Raw genomic sequence first — 20,480 nt, 5'->3', positions numbered from 1 at the left:
TTTTTTTATTTAAACTATGTAAACATATATTTATTTTTTATTTAAATAATATTAAGAATGTAGATACAAGTTAAAACTTTATCAAGGAAAAATTGAGATCAATGGGCTAACAAGCTTGGAAGTTAGCCCAACAGTTAATTAAGTCGAACTTATTGGATCAACGAAGCCAAAGCTACAACTCATATTCTCCCACTATTTACCAATTTGTATGTACTTGTATATTTTTTTTTTCTATCAGTCAGTATAGTTGATGATGTGGATGTGATATCAACGAACCACCCTGTGTGTTTGAGGGTTTAAATAAGTGAGGTGTGTTTTTAAAATTACAAAAAAAGAAAAGGGTTAAAAATTATTATCTATAATTAAAATTCAAATTTAAGGTAATTTTCATTAATTTTCTTTCATATTTAATTATTATTAATTTTAAATTTAATTATATACTATCAATTCATGTATTTGACACCATCACCTTTTTGATCATCAGTTTTAGTATAGAACATCATTTACAAGCTGATAAGAATCCATCACCTCGATATGGTGTGTCAAGTTTAAATATAAAAATAAAATAATACTTGACAGGAATAAGCAAAAGATAAAAAATAAAAAGATAATTTAAAGGTGATTCCAAGAGTCCTCAAGTCTTGATAAAGGGGAAAGGGTAAGAGGGTGTAAAACATACACATAGCACGTGACTAGGACCTTATCTATATGATTCCATCCTCTCTCGACAGTCAACATATAGCAGTGTTAAATTTTTTTTATATATATAAAAGGTAGAAGAAGAAGAAGAAGAAGATTCTTTCTACTTGTCTAAATGTGACATAAACTCTTCAATGTATTGTAAAAATTTTAAATCATATATGTATTTAATTAATTGTTATATATATATATTTTTTTTTTGTAAAGTTTAAACAATCAAATTTTTATTTCAATATTTTAGAGTAAATGTTAATTTAAAATTGTATTTTATTTATCATTATTCTTTTTTTTTTTCAAGTGATGCGATTATTTGTCGTCTTACTGATGCATGGAGGTCAAATAATAATCCGATTATAGACTATGAAAGCCTCAATGACCTCGTGATAGTTTAATGAAAATCAATGAGTCATAAATAACAAAAAAAAAAAATCATTAAAAATAACTTTCTTTTTTTTTCTTTCTAGATTATTGATGATTTATTTTATCGAAATTGAAGATAGTTAAAAAATTATAAACAATGAGTTCACGAGCTCATAGCCCTGACTATGATGAAGAAAATAGTCGACGTCAACGGGGCAAACGTAGTCGTGGTGTTAGTCCATCTTCAAGTTATAGAGGATCAAGTCCACCTCGTCGTGGAGTGAGTCCAACTCAAAATAATCGTCGTGGAGTAAGTCCACCTCAAAATAATCGTCGTGGAGTAAGTCCACCTCAAAATAATCATCGTGGAGTAAGTCCAACTCAAAATAAGAGTCGTGTAGTAAGTCCAACAAGAAGTGAAAGTTTTGAATTTCACGATGATATAAATGAAGATGATTTTAAAAAACATAATCGTCAACATGAATTAAATAATCGAAAAAAAATTGATACTCATAATAAACAAAAAAATATCATAAGAAATAATGATGACACAAGAGGTGGAAAACCATCTAGAGGACCACTTCAATCACTTGACAGTATTCGTGATCCAGAAAAACGTTATTTATTTCAAGAAGTCATTGGTCGAGGAATTTGTGGAACTGTACATTTGGCAATTGACACTGAAGCTGGTTCGTCATTTTTTTAATTTAATTTTTTTTGTTTATATGTAATATTAATTTAAATTTAATTTTATAGATAATAAAAAAGTTGCTGTTAAAGTACAGAGTTTAACACCTGATAATCAACCAATAATTGTTGAAGAATACAAAGTATATCGTGATTTTGGTGGTCATCATCCAAATTTACCTGAATTTTATGGAATTTATCGTAAAAGAACATTAAAAAAAGGCGAATATGATGAAATATGGTTCGTTTTGGAGGTAAAAAAAAAAATAATAAAATATTAATTTTATTATTCCTATAAATAAATTCAACTCGTTGTTGTTGTTGTCTTACTAATTATTTCCGTATTTTTTTTCATCTTCTTAATTTTGATAAACCGATATCTATTTGGTATATATATGCAAACATATAACATACATGTTTCATTGTGCATTACTAAATTAGTTATATTATTTCTTTGTCTTTTTTTTATATTGCATTAAATACTTGATAGCAACATTCATATCTCCCTCATAACCCGGAGGCAATTTCAAGCATTTGAGATGCTCGAATACATGGATAATTTACGATACACTTGGCTATTAAACAATCATTAAACTCGTTCGTATACGCAGGTGAGGTCCTGCCATGTCGCTTATGTAATTTATGACCAAAGACCTCCATCGGTGTGTGCTCCAAAAATATTATTACTTATCACGAGACGGTAACGAACGGTTATTTCACAGCAACGGGCGTTTCAACCCTGTGTTAATACCTTGATTTAGGATATTTTATAAATATTTTTTTTTTTGTTTCAATATTAAAATTATATTAAGTTAAATTTTTGTTTTAAAAATAATATACACTCAATGAGTCATCACGAGTTATTTTTAGTTTTTCTTAATATATACGCAATGCAAGTAATAACTTGGTTAAACTATGCAAGGTGCGCACACATTTTATAAAATCATGGTCTCATCTTAGCAATGGATGCAAAGAGTTTAAATAAGAAATAAAAAATAAAATTTACAATGAAAAAAAAAAAAAAAAAAGTGAAAGAGAGAGGAAAGTTGAGGATATACATTCGCTATCAAGACTCACGACTATATGGGATCATAAATGTACAATGTGATATATAGTTGACGATAAATCTCAGCCACATTGTCGTTATGCATCCTCTTATATATACCCAGTCTAAGTTCTTCTCGATACTCAAGCTCAACTCACAATATAAACATAATTATTTTTTTTTTATTTTTATTTTCACGTATATATATTTCATATTTACTTATACCTTTGAATCTTTAAAAACATTACAAACTCTATGTATATACTATTTTTTACAATCTACAAATGTCTTTATTTTTATTTCTCAAGTATCATGAATTTTTTTTTTTTTTTTTCACCAGCTTATTTTATTTTTTAAATGTACACGGAAAAATTTTCTAGATTATTTAAATTATTTATATACATGAGAATTATTAAATATTTGTATAATCAAGAGACAAAACCGCAATAATAACAAAAACATTTAAAATTGAAATATAAGAATAATTAACAGACCACAATTCAATTTTAATTTTCTTGATAAATTTCAAGACAAATTACTTCCGCAATTATGTAGGTATTTCAATCATCATCACTCGACACTTTACATCATCTAGCTATTTTTTTTTTTTTTTTTCAAATTTTAATTTTAATTTTATCTATTTTTAAAAATAAACTTATTAAAATGATTGTTGTTTTTTTAATTTATAACACAGTGTAATGTTTTTACAATTAGAATTTTTTTTATTTATTTTTCTCTGTAAATTTATAGTTTTTTGATGGTGGAACAGTCATGGATCTTGTTCGTAGTCTTGCAAAGACAGAAAAAAAATTACGAGAAGAACATATTGCCTATATTCTCAAAGAAACAATAAAGGTATATATATATATAAATTATCATTATTATTTTTAAATAATATATGTTAATAAAATTAAATAAATAATAATTTAAAAAACCTTGAAATATTGTATACGAGTGTGTGTGTAACTGGTTCGATATTCCATATAACAGTAGCAATTTATTTGCGGTAAATCAGGCAATGCTTGACATTTAATACCAGCAAATTACACGCGAAATAAATACTCATTGACCTCAATTTCACATTACTGTCTTTTTAAATATATATATATTTTTTTTTTCAAACATTTATGTTATTTAAAAAAAAATATATCATATTTAACATTTCAAAATCAAAAGAGATAATTTATATTATTCAAAAAGAAAAAAAAAAAAAAAAATTAAACATATAAATAATAATTATATGATTTAATTTTTGTTAATTAAATTATTTCAGGGACTTATATTTCTTCATGAAAATAATATAATACATCGTGATGTACGTGGTAATAATATTATGTTAACAAAACAAGGTCAAGTTAAAATACTTGATTTTGGTTTATCAAAAATGACTAAAGGTCATATGGGAAAACGTCAAACAAGTATTGGTTCACCATGTTGGATGGCACCAGAAGTTGTTACAAGTATTGGTAATAAACATGATGGTTATACTGCTAGATCAGATGTATGGTCTGTTGGTATAACTGCCATTGAAATGGCTGATGTTAAAGCACCATTTCAAGATATACATCCAACAAGAACGCTATTTCAAATTGTTAGAAATCCACCACCAAATCTTCATAGACCAATTAATTGGTCGGAAAATTTTAATGATTTTATATCAGAGTATGATTATAAAAATACAATATACATACTATATATATTTAAATAATAATTTTTATATAATGAAAAAAAATTATTTTAGATGTTTAGAAAAAAATCCAGACAATCGTCCAGCCATGCAAGAAATAATTGAACATCCATTTTTAAGTGAACTTCCAGAAAATGATTATCAGGTAAATATTTTAATATTTATTTTATAGAATTCTACTGGTTTTTTATTTAATTTTTTAATTTATAGATGACTCAAGATATACGAGGATTAGTATTGAGTATGATTGAACAAGGACCTGTAACAAGACCACCAGAAACAATGGTTCGAAATGGCTATCTCAAGGTGATAAACTAAAATAAATTAAATAAAAATATATACAAAAAAATATATATGTAAAATTAAAAATTTACAGACTGATAGATCATTGCCAGGTGAAGTTATGCTGTCTGAAGATTTAGCAGGTTTAGAAGTATTAACTGAAGATACAATTCTTGATGAGCTACATGATAGACTACGTCGTGGTGAATTTCAAACATTTATTGGTGATATATTAGTTATATTAAATCCAAATGAAATTCAAGATATTTATGGTTTTGAGGTAATTATAAATTTAACATAAAAATAATAAACAAATTAATATAAATTGGTATTATTTGTTATTAGTATCATGAAAAATACAACTACAAATGTCGATCAGAAAATGCACCTCATATTTATTCAGTTGCTGATCGTGCATATCAAGATGTTCTTCATAATCAAGAGCCACAAAGTATACTATTTGCTGGTGAAACAAATTCAGGAAAAACAACAAATGTCTTGCACTTAATTAGACATTTAATGTACATTGGAAAGGTATATATTTTTAATAAATAAATTAAAAAATAATAATTAATAATAATTGCTATTTATAAAATTAACAGAGTATGAAAGACATTGGTGTAAGAGTTATGAGAGCAATTGATTTGATTCATTCATTTACACAAGCATCAACTCCATTAAATTCAAATTCAACAAGATGTGTATTACAAACACAAATAACATTTGGATCAACTGGTAAAGCATCTGGTGCAATATTTTGGTTATATCAATTGGAAAAATGGAGAGTTTCTACATATGACAAGTAAGTTATTTATAATGTCTGACTATTAATCATTTGTACTACTTGATTTTATTTTATTCAATATTATTCGTCATGTGGTTTACAGAAATCAATCAAATTTTCATATTTTTTATTATCTTTATGATGGACTTGAAGCAAGAGGTAAATTAAATGATTATTCTTTACCACCTGGTAGACGTTTACGTTATTTAAGAATTGCTGATAAAGCAAGTGGCAATAAAAGATCATTTAAAATAAGAAATGATCCACAAGGAAATTCATTAAAATACGATGAAATTAATGATTCTCTTAAATTAATGGAAATGGATGAACATTTAGAATTTATTTGGAAAACATTGGCAGGAATATTACTACTTGGTGAAATTAAATTCACTGAAGATACAAATGGTGGTGCTGAAATACAAAATAACGATATAGCTAATACTGGTAAGTATATATTTAATTTTAAAAATTAAAATTAGTTGAATAAATTTTTTTTTTGTTGATGAACAGTTGCAAGTCATTTGGGAGTTGATAAAAAAAAATTTTTATGGTGCTTGACAAATTACTGTCTTATAAAAAATGGATCAGCAGTTCGTAGAAAACAAACATGTAATGAAGCCAAAGAATCAAGAAATGTATTGGCAAATACTTTGTATCAACGTCTTGTTGATTGGATTATCAACAATATAAATATGAAAATTTCAATGACAAGAACATTGTTGTAAGTAATTATTTAAAAATAAAAAAAGATATTTTCTTTTTTTTTTTTCATACTATTTATTGAATTTTAAATTTCAGTGGTGATAAATTTGTGATAAATGTTATGGATCTATTTGGCTTTGAGTGTTTTTCAGTAAATAGATTGGAGCAATTAATTGTCAACACAATGAATGAACAATTACAGTGTTATTACAATCAAAAAATTTTTGCCTGGGAAACAGTGAGTATTAAAAAAAAAAAACAAGAGGAGAAAAAAATATATTAAATATGTTTGTTTTTAGCAAGAACTTGAAGAAGAAGATATTCGTGGTCATACATTACACTACTATGATAATCGTGAAGCAATAAATCAATTAATTGGTAAAAATCATAGTTTATTTCAAATGCTTGACTTAGCATCAAAAGAATTTGAAAATGATGATTATTTACTTGAAAAAATAAAACAACGTGCTAAAACTGTACACATTAAATCAACTGGACATCATGAATTTACAATTGCTCATTATACGGGTAAAATAATGTATGATTCAAGTGATATGATTGAAAAAAATCGTGATTTTGTACCACCAGAAATGACAAATACAATGAGACAATCAATTGATGAAAATATCAAACAAATATTTACAAATCAATTAACAAAAGCTGGTAATTTAACAATTTCAAATAATGATTTAAATGTATTACAAAAAAAAACAGTAACAAAAATACGAAGAGGTCCAATGTTGGTTACTCAAGAGCTTCCAAAATTACGAGTAATTAAAATTTATTTTTTTTATATATGTGATTGTTTAAAAAAAGAAAAAAAATATTAATAAATTTTTTAAAAATTTACAGAGCTACAATACACCATCAAAAGGACAATTTTCACAAACAAGAAAAATGAGAACATGTGCATCAACATTTAGATCAACAAGTCTTGAAATATTAAAAAATTTATCAGCTGGTAGTGGTGGTACACATTTTGTTAGATGTATACGTGCTGATTTAGATAGATCACCACGTGGTTTTTATAGAGAAGTTGTTAGACAACAAATAAGAGCACTTGCATTACTTGATACATCAAAAGCACGACAACAAGGTTATTCACATAGAATATCATTTCAAGAATTTTTAAGAAGATACAAATGTCTTGCATTTGATTATGAAGAAAATGTTGATACAACAAAAGATAATTGTCGTTTATTATTAATTCGATTAAAAATGGAAGGTTGGATGATTGGTAAAACAAAAGTATTTTTAAAATATTATAATGAAGAATATTTATCACGTTTATATGAAACACATGTACGTAAAATTATTAAAATTCAAAGTATGCTTAGAGCTGTATTAGCACGTAAAAAAGCTGATAAAGAAGCTAAAAAAAAAAAAATTACAGTTAAAAAAAATACAAATTTAAATAATCAAAATAAAGCTAGTCGTGAAATGTCAGAGGATCAAGCAGCAGTTAAAATTCAAAGTACATTTAGAGGACGTAAAGTTAGAAAAGAAATACATGGTGAATTTGATGAAGAAACACGACAATTTATAAGTCATTATGGATACAAATGGAAATCAAAAAGTATATTTCAAGTTTTATTAAATTATCGATCAGCACGTTATCATGATTTGGTTCAATTTTCACAACAAGTAAATACTATCCTATCTTGATATTTAATATATTTTTATTTAATTTATTTTTTTTTTTTCTATCAGGTTCATTTATTTAATCAAGCACTAGTTGGTAATCTTCATCAACAACAAGAACAACATGTTAATTTTAATGATATAAATCCAAGAATAAAAAGATCTGATTTTGCTGATAAAATGCCAAGAACTGTTTATAAATTACCATTTGATTTGGCAAGTGAATTTAATTCAACAAAAACAACATATATCAATGAAATGTCAAAGGGTAGAAGACGACCTGGTTCAAATAATTCATCAGGATCTGATGAAGATATTGAACCTTGGGATACACCATTACATAGAAAACCAGAATTTGGAAATAATCGTAATAAAAATAGACGTGATATTGGAATACAAACATCTAATTCACCACATCGTTCATCAAAAGCACCACTTAATCGTGGTGAAAGTATAATATATACACCATTTACAAGAGATCCAAATGTACCAATACAATTACCACCAGATAATTCATCACAAAAAGGACAAATTAATTCTTCTACAAATAGAGTATTACTGCCATCTGTTAATTCTCATATTCCACGTTCAGTAAGCTAAACATTTGACGAAAAAAATCAACTAGCTATAGCTATATATTATTTGAGCAGTGGTTTTTAGTCCAACAATTTATCTATAATTCAAATAAATGCTAATTATAAATTGTTAAAAATTTAACATCATGTAGAATTTTTTCTAGATTTTCACAATGATTTTAAAATAATTTTTAGACTTGAAAAATCAATGAGATACAAAAGGACAAGAACCACTGTCTCAAAAAAATCAATTAACTTGAATATATTTTTCAAAAATTTACTGTTTCATATAATTGTCGATTATTATTAAAAATAATTAAATTATGAATTAGATGATTAATTGATAATATTTTAGAATATAAATCACGGTCGTAATGATTCAATTCGTTCGAGAAAAAAGATGCCACCACCACCAGTACCAATGAATCAAAATCGTAATCAATATAATGAAGATGATAATTGGCAATATGATGATAGATCAAAACAAAATGCAACAAATATTAATCGGTAAATTAAATTATAATGATTATTTTATTTGTCAATACAAATCAATAAAATTGGAATTACTTTCAGTGTTAATCCAATAAATGAATTAAAAACAATGGCACGTGAAAGTAATGCTGTTTACGATAACACAGATGATGAACCACCATTTAATTTTCAGGTTTGATGTTGTTAATTAAATTATTAAAATAATATAAAATATATAATTTAATTAGAAAATATAATGATAAAATAAAGGCAATGCTGCGAAAAACACCACATCATCGTGATTCAATGAAGCGAACACCAATTTATGAGAGCTATGACAACAAGCCAACAGGTCCAAGATCGTTTGTACAATCGTCATCAACAAATCATCGTAACCACGAAATATCTTCCAGGCCCAGAGGTGATCCTGTGCCAATCGCAAATAAACGAGCTAGCAGCCAACAAGAATCACCAGAGTGGAGTCCAAATGAAATGGTAAGAATGTCAGAAAAATATGGACGTCAAGATGATGATGACAAGGAACATGACAATGTCAATGGATTTGATGATAATAAAACAACACTACTTGCATCGGATGGATTGTCATTGGTTGAATTAGCACCAGGAGTTACTGTTAAGGGATACATTGCCGATCTTTGATGATAATTATTTTAAAAATATTTTTAAAATAATTATCATCAATCAAAAAAATAATGTCAAATTTAATAATTATGTTTATGAAAATACTTGTGTTATAAATATATTATCAAAATTATAAATTTCTTCATAGCAAAAAATAATTGTTGCATTAATTATTAATAAAAATAAATAAACAAAAATATAAAAAATTTATGGAAAATAATATATTATAATCTATCAGTGTTGATGAAAAAAAAAAAATTCAGTTGTAAATTGACCTATTGTGGTGTTTACAATGAATTTCTAATTAAAAATTAAAAATTAAAAATATTTATTGATAAAATAACCAATAAACTAAATGAATATTAATAAAATTGTTTGATTTATTTTTTTAGCAATTAGTACTAAATATTTCATCCTGACAGCCATTTTAAAATTGTAAATTTGAAAAAAAAAAAAAAAAAAAAAAAAAGGGGTAACCGCCATTTTTTTTTGCTCTATAAATTTGATGATTAAGATTGCATTTTTCATCCAAAAAATAAACGATTAATCTGGCACTAAAACTAATTGACAAATGGATCATTTGTTTTTGTTGTCAATCGGGAGCAAATTAGAAAAAAAAAAAAACAAATACGCTCGGAGCAAAAAGGATTTTTTTCGCAAATTATAAGAGCCCGCTCGAAGTTGCTCCAAAAAAAAAATGACGTAATATTGAAATAAAAAATAAAAAGAATTACTCACGTAATAGAAGAATCAAAGTACTGCCAATTGTTGACATCGATACAGGTTGTCATCGTGAATCAATTAGAGGATACCTGTTGTTTTCTTCTTTTTATTTTCACTCTTTTCACAGCTAAAAAAACACACTGAAAAACACACACACGACCGACAAAAGCGATGATTACACGAACAATACAATTCCGCGTATTTTTTTTTCTCCCCAAGGCCCGGTACCTTGTGCCATCTTGTGACGTAAATACGAACTTACATAACGCCATTTAAAGAAGATGGCTACTTACGCGCGCAATTTTTAAATATATATAATTAGAAATTGCAATTGTGCCAATGTTTAAAAAATCAATACATAAATTAACTTGAATAAACAATTAAAATTCAAGTTATTTATAAAAAAGAAAATAAATACAAATTTTTATAGGTATTTTTGTGATATTTATATATTTATAATTAATATTATAATTTAATTGTTGTATACATAATTAATTAAACTTTTTAAAAGCCTTTGGAATATATATTTCTATATTAATTTATAAAGCTTAATTATTTAAATACCATAAATACTTAACGTGCCTAATAATATTAAATAATATCCATGTGTAATATAGCCTCACTAGTATTTATTTAAATAAATCTATTTTATTTTTTGGAAATTAACTAAGCCACCATGAAAAATAATGACAATATATAACAAAAATAAATACTATATTCAAGTATCATTAAATAAACAAAACAAAAAAAAAAATAACAATAAAATAAAAAATTATTTAAAGCCAGTGACAACTATTTTTTTTGACACTTGACCGTTGTCTTGCTTGTCATTGTGTATAAACAGATCTTCTTTGAAATAAATATCTTTTTAATCCACGATTACTAGTATCAATTTTAGTAACACAATTTTTCCATGCTTCATCCCATTCAGTACTATTTGGTGATATACCACTAAATTGAATTAAAACTTCTCTAATTAATTGTATTTTGTTACTGTTAAATTGTTGTTTTCCCATTTTTCCATTGACATTACATAATATACGTTCTTCAGGTGTAAATAATAGCTTCATAATATCACAAGCAAGATGATCCATTGGTCTTGATGATGCCCATGTTGAAATAACAGCTGGAGTTGGTAATAAATCAGCATATGGCAATTGTTGATATGGATAAAGTACTGGTTTATCATGAGTTGTTTCATTAAAATCAATTGAAATATCATCAGTACCTCTTGCTTCTCCTAAAATAAATATTATTTATCATTTTAATTTATTGTTAATTATCAAGCAATCAAATTTTCTACATACCTTGGTCACTATCAGATTGTCCAATTTCAATTCTTTCATTTTCTTCATCAACTTCTCCATCAACAACTTCTTTATTGAGGTCAGTCATCAAAACTTCAATTGGTTCCATCTAATAAATAATACAAAAAATTATAGTATAGCTCTATAAAACTAAAGGAAAATAAATAAATATTAACCTTCATATCCAGCTTTCGATAAACAGTATTTAAATTATTTGTAAATTCATCATCTCTGTCTGATTTATCACTACTAGTTGATTCACGAGAAATTCTTTTTTTATTTTTATCATGTTTTTTATTATTATCATTTATTTTAAGCTTTTTTTTCTTTGGTATTTCATCAATTATTTGTGATGATGATTGTTCACTTGATTGATTATTACATTCATCAAATTGTGTATATGAATTTTGATTAATCATATCATCATTTGATAAACCACGTATTTGTAATGTTTCAGCAGCTTTTAATAATGCTTGTAAATTTTTTTGTTCAATATTAACTTCACCTTTGTATATAAATGACAATAATGCTTCCAATTCAGTAAAATGTACATCTTGAAGTATTATTACTGGATGTTGACAAGGATTTGTCTAAAATTAAAAACAATCAATATATTTTAATTCAAAATTATAATAATAAATAAAACAACAAAGTATATTATATATATTAATAATAAAATTACCTGAAATACTTTTTTAAAAAATGGACTACTTGCTGATAAAATAACTTTATGTGCTGTTAAACATTGTCCATCACTAGCAAGTGTAACATCAACTAAACCATCATCTTCCCAAAGACTTTCAAAACTTGTTTGTATATTATTTAAAAAACTATTCCACTTTAAACATATTTGTCCAGACATGATTGATTAATTATCAATGTCCAATTAATCCATTTAAAAAATAAACAACACTAAACTAGTTATGCTTTTATTATTGAGTATTAATTTTTTATTACAACAACTTCATTGTCAACATTTGACGTTTATACATTATATTTATTTTACAACCAATAAATTGTTTTTATTGCCGGATATATTAACTATAACTTTTATTAATGTCAATACAATATTTTTATAATATCCATTTAATTTACTTGTCAGTATGTTTGTTGGTTCTGTTGGATCTGTTGTGTCACATCAGTGGGGGACAATATGGCGTATGATAACAATAATAATCTTATCAGTTCTCTTATTTAACACCAGAGAATATTATTATTATTATTATTCAACAAAACTAAACATGAATTTAAATGTACTTAGAATTGATTAGAATCTTTTGATCTTGATGGAATCATCATGAAGTACAGTGGGACTTCTTCATGGTTGACCATAAGATGATGATGATGAAATGCCCTGAAAAAATATAGTTACACATACTCCAAAAATTACAATACAATTAAATATAATTAATAACATTATTGTTCATTTATTATTTAATAAAAAGCAGTGTTTAATTAACAAATAAAAATTATTCTTTAATCATAAAATGAAGGTACCAGCTAAATAGTCTGAATGACTTTACTATTAAATTATGAAAAATACAAGCATAAAGAAAAAAAAATATTTGGTATTGCTAAAATTTATTATCAATTTAATTATTATTAAAAAATTATCCAACAATAACCACGTAAATTTAGTTTTAACTTTTTTTAATAAATGTATAATTATTTTTACGTGATGATGGATTTAAAAAAGTCTTTGATAATGTACGTTTAAATAATGACTCAGTTGAATATGTTATTTCATTATTTTTTTTAATATCATTATCATCATCATTGTCATTTGATTGAACATACTGTGCCCAATAGTCAGATGGTATATTTAATAAATGTTCAATAATTAATATCTTTGTTTTAGTTTCATTCATTTTTGATGTTAATGTTGATTGTTTTATTTTACTATATCCAATTAATATTGGTCCAAATAATTCAGCAATTTTATGCTTTGTTAATTTATTATATTGATTTATCAATACTCGTTGTAAATGTAATATTAAAAATGCAAGTGTATCACGATTTGGTTGTGGCATTTCAGATATTGCATAATAAAATGCAGCAATTGAATTTTTTTTATTTGTCATTTCACTAGCACGTACGAAATCAATAGCAAAACAAATTGTTATTAATGGTTCACGAAGTGATTTAAAAAATTCTCTAACAGTTGATGATAATATTGTAACATTAATTTTTGATAAATCAGGTACACCTTTGCATTTTAAAAATTGTTTTTTTAAACGTTTAACATCTGTCATGACAGTTTTGTTATTATCATTGTATAAATCTTTTTCATTCATTCCACGTAATTCAATTTCATTAATACAATGAACAACAAGTGATGGTATCATTGGTGTAATTAATGGTGTATAATCAGCAATTGTACCATTTGCACCACGTAATGATATTGCATTACCAACTGGTACACATGGTAATGCAACAATATTTTTACACTCTGCATGTGCAACAGTTTTACAATCATTACATTTAACAGCTCCTTTTAAAAATTGTACTTTTTTTCCACATGGTATACATATTTCAGTTGATATAACTGTTTTAAAATTATGTCCTCTCATAAATTTTGGTTTTAATGCATGACAAGATGGATCTAACTTTGATTCTGTTGACAATAAATTAACATCATCATTATCATTTTTATCATTTTCAGATCCACATGATGATGATTCAATATGCTGACCTTTATCTTCAAGTGATACCACATCATCAACTGATTTGTTTGTTTCTTTTTTTGGTCCTTCAACATGTGTTTTAACAACTGTACTTTCAGTATTATTTGAAGCTGATAATTTACGTTTTTTCATAGAATTATTATCACTTGGAATGTGCTCTTTCCATTCACGTTTTTTATAACTCTGATTGAATGATAAACTTGCATCTAAATCATCATCAGATTTTAAATAGCAACTTGAATTACTTAACAATGATGAAGTGCTATTCTCGAGTTCATTTATCAGGCTCAATCTGTAAAAATAAATAATTTTTCCATCTGATTTATAATATCTATTAAATTTTATATTTAACAAAAGCATATATTGTTTACCTTTCTTTGGAAATTTCAATTTCAATTGTATCATGAATTCCATTGATTTCGGTGTTTAAAAATTGAAATTTTTCACGTGTTTCATCAGTTATATTTTTTCCACTCTTGGCATACAACAATTCATGTGCCATGACAATTTTACTTTTCTTAAAAAAATAAAACAAAACAAATATATTAAACAATTTATATTTATTTTAGAAAAAAATTTTTTAATACTTACAAGAACCTTTTTTTGTACTTCAACAATACGTCGTTTTTTTTTTTCATCATCAACAAGACGACGTGCATGAAATAATTTTCTTTCCAAATCAATTGTTTCATTTTTAGATTTTTCCAATGCTTTTTGCAATTGTTCACATTCAACAACAGCTGCAAGCCATTTTTCTCTTACTATTTCTTGGCTTTTTACAAATTTTAAAAATTCAGTTTCACAAGAATTATCAACAAGAGCATTTGTACATTGAACAAGTTCATCAAACGTTGCAATGATTGACATATTGAATTGTTTTTAACACTAAAATTACACACAAAATATTTCAATCTATCTTATTTATTTTTAATTATATTTTTAATTAATATATTGTCAATTAAAATTGTTTACTGTGTCAATAAAAATACTGCCTCTATAACACGACGATAATTTTAATTATAATGTAAATTTTGTTTACATTTACAGTTTCAAAATACAATATTGTTATTTATTTATTTATTTATTTTCTCTCTGAGTTGCTTTAAAATAATAATTCAAAATGTAAATATTAATTTTATCTATATTTGAAAAATAAATTGATGAATCATAAATTCAAAATACAAATATTATTTTTATAAAAATACTTACCCCACCCAAGTCTATGAAATTTTAAACAATTTTAATAAATTATTTCTTAAAAACTACTATTTTATTATTAAAAATAAAAAAAATATTTAAAAAAAAATACGTATTTCAAAGTTTTCTATTTATTCACTAAATATGTATAACAATATTTACAATAAAAATAAGAAATAATATTAATTTAAAATTAATCGTAATAAAGACAAAAGAAAAAAAAAAAAAAAAAATCAATTAAAAGACAAAACTAATTATAGATTACATAATAAACTGTCTACACGATTTTACTTGCTAAATCAATGATTATTATGGTTAATAATAATAAAATGTATTTTTAAATAAACTACATTTCCCTGCATTTTAAGATAATAATATATAAAAAATTCATCAAGCAATTGTCCATGAAAATAATATCGTTGTACTTATCTATCATATAATAATAGTACATAAAATTTCATATAAAATGTTTAATTTAACATATTTATTATTTATAATAATAATATTATTGATAATTAATTACTGCGTTGTTGTAAATAATTTTGCACCTTCTGGTAGAATAACTTCATCATCATCAGTAAGTGCAACAGTAAGTGGTAATATAGTAAGTGGTAAATATGGAAGTGAAATATTATTATCTTGTTGTATTAATTGATGTGATGTAACTAAATCAGGCCTTAGTGTTATTGTTTTAAGGCCTTTATTTTGTACAACTTGCATTGTATTATTAACTGCACAATGTATATGTGTTGGATGTGGTTCTTGTTGTATTTGTACTTGTATTTGTTGTGTTTGTTGTTGAAGTGAATTATTATGAAGCTGCATATCATCACCATTATCATCAAGCTGTTGTTGATGTTGTTCTTGTTGTTGTTGTTGTTGTTGTAATAGTTGTTGATGATGATGTTGTTGATGATGATGATTTTGTTGATCTTGTTGATCTTGTTGATCTTGTTGGTGTTGTTGCAGTTGTTGTTGGTGTTGTTGTGGTAATTCAAGTGTTTGAATTTCAATAATATTTGTTTGATTTGGTTCTTGTGCAGCAGCAACACTTTGCATTAAATTTTGTTTACATCTTTTACTATGTGCATATCTACTTCCATTATTATTAAATCTTCTATCACATGTTGGACATGCATATGGTCGTTGTCCAGTATGTATAAATACATGTTCTTTTAATGATTTTAAACGTCTAAATTTTTTTGGACAATATTTACATAAATATTTAGCCTCACCAGTATGTGATGTTAAATGATTAGCAAGTGTATCTGCTCTTGCAAATGCACGTGAACAATATTCACATGTATATGGTCTTTCATTTGTATGAGTTCTCATATGCATTTTTAAATATGCATTTGTTGTAAATGGACGTGCACATACTTCACATACAAATGGTTTAATACCATTATGTGCACGTAAATGTGCAACAAGTGTTGTTGATTGTGTAAAACTTTTTGAACATATTTCACATAAAAATCTTTTTGAATTACTATCAGTATCTTTAATTTTATTTTTAACTGTTCTTTCATGTTTTGTTAAATGTTGTGATAATTGTTCTTCTTTAATAAAACGTTTTGAACAACGTGAACATTTATATGGTTTAATCATATTATGTTTTGCAACATGAATTTTTAAATGTTCACGACGATAAAATTTTTTAGGACATATATCACACAAATATTTTTTACCTTCATGTACTTGTATATGACGTAATAAACCTTTTCTTGATGTATATTGTTTATTACATTCAGTACATTCTAAACCAACAATATCTGTACGTCTTTTTCTTGGTATTTTTTCATTATTTGTTTTATCATCTGATGTTGGTTCTAATTCACGTAAATCTTCTTCAGTTAATATACCTTCATCAACATGTTTTGATCTGTGTTCACGTAGAATTTCATTATTTTCAAATATATCACCACATATATTACATTTTCTAACTTGATCTGGATTTTTTTCTGAACATTTATCATAATGTGCTTTTAATTTATCTTTTCTATAAAATTTTACATTACATATGTCACATTCATAATTTGGATCATCATGTAATAATTGATGACGTAATAATGATTTTTTAGTACTATAACGTTTTTTACATGTTGGACATTCATGATTATCCATTGGCCAATTCATACAATTATCAAATTCATCATCATCATCATCTTCATCATCATCTGTATTCATTAAATCATTTTGCATATTAAATGTATTCCAATTTGTTTTTTTAGAAATTTGTTCTTTTGTATTTGTATCAATTATTTTTTTAACTTTTTTATTATCATCATCTTGTTGCATTAATTTTTCTTCTCTAACATGATGTTCCATGTGTTTTATTAAATATTGTTTTGAACTACATTTTTTACCACAACTTTCACATTCAATATCTCTTTTATTATTACCAAAATTATATGTTTTATTTTTTATTGCAAGTAATAATTTTTCAGATGAACATAAATTTGTTGTTGCTGTTGTTGTTGTTGTTGTTATTATTGGTTTTTTATCATTATAATCAATATCATCATCATCATTTTCTATTTTTATTTTATCAATTATTTTTTGTGCTGCTTTTGCAGCAACTCTTTTTATTCTTTTATTTGGATCATATTCACTACCTTGTATTATTGTACGATGATTTGTTGCTATTAAATGATTTCTCAATGTCAATTCATTACCAAAATTTTTATTACATTCTGTACATTTATATATATTTTTTAATGCAGCATGTTCATTTGCATGACTACTTAATTCATCTTTTTTATGAAATTCTTGTAAACATATTTTACATCTATATTTTATTTTTGGTAAACGTGATTCAATGATTGTCTCTTGTTTATTTATTTTTTTATTTATATTATCACCATTATCATCATCATCACCATCATCATGGCTATTATCATTTGTTGTTAATAAATTTTCCAATTGTCCTTCATTATTTTTATTTAATTCTTTTTGTAAATTATCTTCAATAAATTCATTATTATCGATATTGAATTGTGTTGAATTTTTCAACAAATCAGAATCATTATCTGAAGTATGCATTTTTATATTTAATTGTGTTTCATTAAGAATGATATGTTTATTTAAATTGTCATTTGTTGAACAAGTAGCTTGATCAGTTGTTGTTATAATATTTGTTGACTTTTCTTCTTCAGCATTAACTTGATTTGCTTCTAATGTACCAGTGTATGTACAATTATTATCATCATTATCATCATCATCATCGTCATTGTCATCTCTATCATCAGTTATAACTTCAAATGTACCATCAGTATTATCAAAATCATTATCAGAATTAAAATTAATCTCCTGATCATTTGATAATTGTGAAATACTTGTTTGTCCAATAACATCATCAGAATTTTCATGTTGTTTTAAATGTTTTTTAAATGATATAACATATAAATATTCTTTACCACAATATGGACATTTATTTAATTTTTTACCAGATGATGTAGATTTTAATGGTTGTGATGATGGCTGTAATGGTGATTTTATAATTTTTTCTGGTAATTTATTACGAATTTCATCATGTGAATTCATATGTTCTTTTATACTATTTTTCGATGTAAATTGTTTATCACAAATAAAACACATGAAAAATATTTTATTGATATCTTTTTTTTTATCAATATTTGCTTGTTTTAATCTACAACTTAAACTTAAATTTTCAAAATAATTTGTTTCATTATTATCAGAACCAGAATTATTTAATTGTAAAGGATTTTTTGCATTTTTTTCATCATCAATCATTTCATTTTGATGATCCATAACATTTTCATTAATAATAACTGTATAATCTGTTGTATCATGATTACTATCTTGTTCTAAAATTTTATCTTGTTCTTCATTTGTCAATGAGTAATCTTGTTGTACCATATAATTATGTTCACCAATTGTTATACTCTCAGGAACATTATAATTTTCGGTTTTACATGTATTACTACAATCATCATGATGATCATGATCATTACCAAGATCTTCTTGTACTTCCATTAAATTATTTTTATCATGACAATCAATTTGTTGATGTTGTTGTTGTTGTTCTTGTTGTTTTTTATTATTTTCATAATTTTTATCAACAGATCTTTCATTATCAAGATGTACTTCAACTTCATTAAAAAAAAATTCATCTTTAACTGACCATTTGTCAAGTTTACCTCTCAAAGTATTATCAGCATGTTCTGCTTGCAATTTTAATTCATATGCTGTTTCAAGTTTATCAGCACAATCACAACATAATTGAGTTGGTAAACCATCATCTGGTATCATTTTAATATTTGTACAAGCCATTAATTTTGTTGATAATGATACAACATCATCTTCAATAAATAAATTTCTCATTACAACACTTGTTGTTAAACATATACGACATATATCATCATGTTGATCAACAGGCTCATCATCAGCAGTTTGTGACGGTTCATTTGTGTCAATACTAACGGCGTCCATGTTTTTTATTTGATCTCCGTTAGTAAAACTAGCTCAATTATTATTATTTCAAATACAAGCTCTAATCATAACTTTAGATAAAGCTAGTTCACACTTTGCACAACATTTATTTTATATCTATCAATATCATTCATATGATTAGCTATATTTATTACGCAAACCTTTCAACAAAAATGATGCTCAATTGCCTATTTTTTTTTTTTTTTTATTTCACCTTGGCAATTATAACTCTTCACATTTCTTCAACTGTAAAAAGAAAAAAAAAACACAGATATTATTTAATTGTTAATATACTAAATAATAAAAAATTATTCTCTAATTATTTTATAGATGCTAGTAATTTACATTTGTTTATTTATTATATTTAAAATATTTATTACATATACCATGGGGCCGACATTATTGATATAGAAAAAAAAAAAAAAAATACACACATTACTTTGTTACGATGATTTTCATTGAATCTTATTTGCGACTTAAGTCGCTGATCAGTGTCGCTCAGTAAAAACACACCTTTAGGTCAAAAATAGAGCCGCCATTGT

General features: G+C 25.2%; 4 protein-coding genes across 5 annotated transcripts; 1 reads left to right on the top strand and 3 right to left on the bottom strand.

Moving 5' to 3' along the window:
• Positions 1-81: 81 nt before the first annotated feature.
• LOC122852777 (neither inactivation nor afterpotential protein C) lies at positions 82-9,946 on the top strand. 2 transcript variants are annotated; one of them, XM_044152769.1, is made up of 20 exons: positions 82-380; positions 1,164-1,748; positions 1,816-2,000; positions 3,542-3,646; positions 4,065-4,453; positions 4,533-4,623; positions 4,689-4,784; positions 4,855-5,040; positions 5,106-5,294; positions 5,363-5,562; positions 5,648-5,988; positions 6,055-6,265; positions 6,343-6,484; positions 6,546-7,016; positions 7,099-7,890; positions 7,957-8,478; positions 8,818-8,969; positions 9,036-9,126; positions 9,204-9,285; positions 9,347-9,946. In XM_044152769.1, the coding sequence occupies exons 2-20, from the start codon at positions 1,217-1,219 to the stop codon at positions 9,430-9,432; spliced, it is 4,863 nt and encodes a 1,620-aa protein (XP_044008704.1). In that variant the 5' UTR covers positions 82-380; positions 1,164-1,216; the 3' UTR covers positions 9,433-9,946. The 2 variants fall into 2 exon arrangements, with proteins under 2 accessions (XP_044008704.1, XP_044008702.1); XM_044152767.1 differs by having other exon boundaries at positions 84-380; positions 9,204-9,946.
• A 951-nt stretch (positions 9,947-10,897) lies between these two features.
• LOC122852818 lies at positions 10,898-12,755 on the bottom strand. Its single transcript, XM_044152891.1, has 4 exons — positions 12,288-12,755; positions 11,782-12,195; positions 11,606-11,714; positions 10,898-11,538 (listed from the first exon to the last, which is right to left on the bottom strand). The coding sequence occupies exons 1-4, from the start codon at positions 12,465-12,467 to the stop codon at positions 11,126-11,128; spliced, it is 1,116 nt and encodes a 371-aa protein (XP_044008826.1). The 5' UTR covers positions 12,468-12,755; the 3' UTR covers positions 10,898-11,125.
• Positions 12,756-13,182: 427 nt separating this feature from the next.
• LOC122852795 (rac GTPase-activating protein 1-like) lies at positions 13,183-15,199 on the bottom strand. Its single transcript, XM_044152805.1, has 3 exons — positions 14,881-15,199; positions 14,661-14,806; positions 13,183-14,581 (listed from the first exon to the last, which is right to left on the bottom strand). Exons 1-3 carry the CDS (start codon positions 15,154-15,156, stop codon positions 13,246-13,248), a joined length of 1,758 nt encoding a protein of 585 aa, XP_044008740.1. The 5' UTR covers positions 15,157-15,199; the 3' UTR covers positions 13,183-13,245.
• A 773-nt stretch (positions 15,200-15,972) lies between these two features.
• LOC122852776 (zinc finger protein Xfin-like) lies at positions 15,973-20,368 on the bottom strand. The gene is made up of 2 exons (XM_044152766.1): positions 20,284-20,368; positions 15,973-20,184 (listed from the first exon to the last, which is right to left on the bottom strand). Exon 2 carries the CDS (start codon positions 19,936-19,938, stop codon positions 16,006-16,008), a length of 3,933 nt encoding a protein of 1,310 aa, XP_044008701.1. The 5' UTR covers positions 19,939-20,184; positions 20,284-20,368; the 3' UTR covers positions 15,973-16,005.
• Between the last annotated feature and the right edge of the window lie 112 nt (positions 20,369-20,480).

Source organism: Aphidius gifuensis, linkage group LG3, assembly GCF_014905175.1.
Source record: "Aphidius gifuensis isolate YNYX2018 linkage group LG3, ASM1490517v1, whole genome shotgun sequence".
In the NCBI taxonomy this organism is placed as follows: Eukaryota; Metazoa; Arthropoda; class Insecta; order Hymenoptera; family Braconidae; genus Aphidius; species Aphidius gifuensis.
Note: the sequence above shows the minus strand (reverse complement) of the source record. Positions and strands in the feature narration are given on the sequence as shown.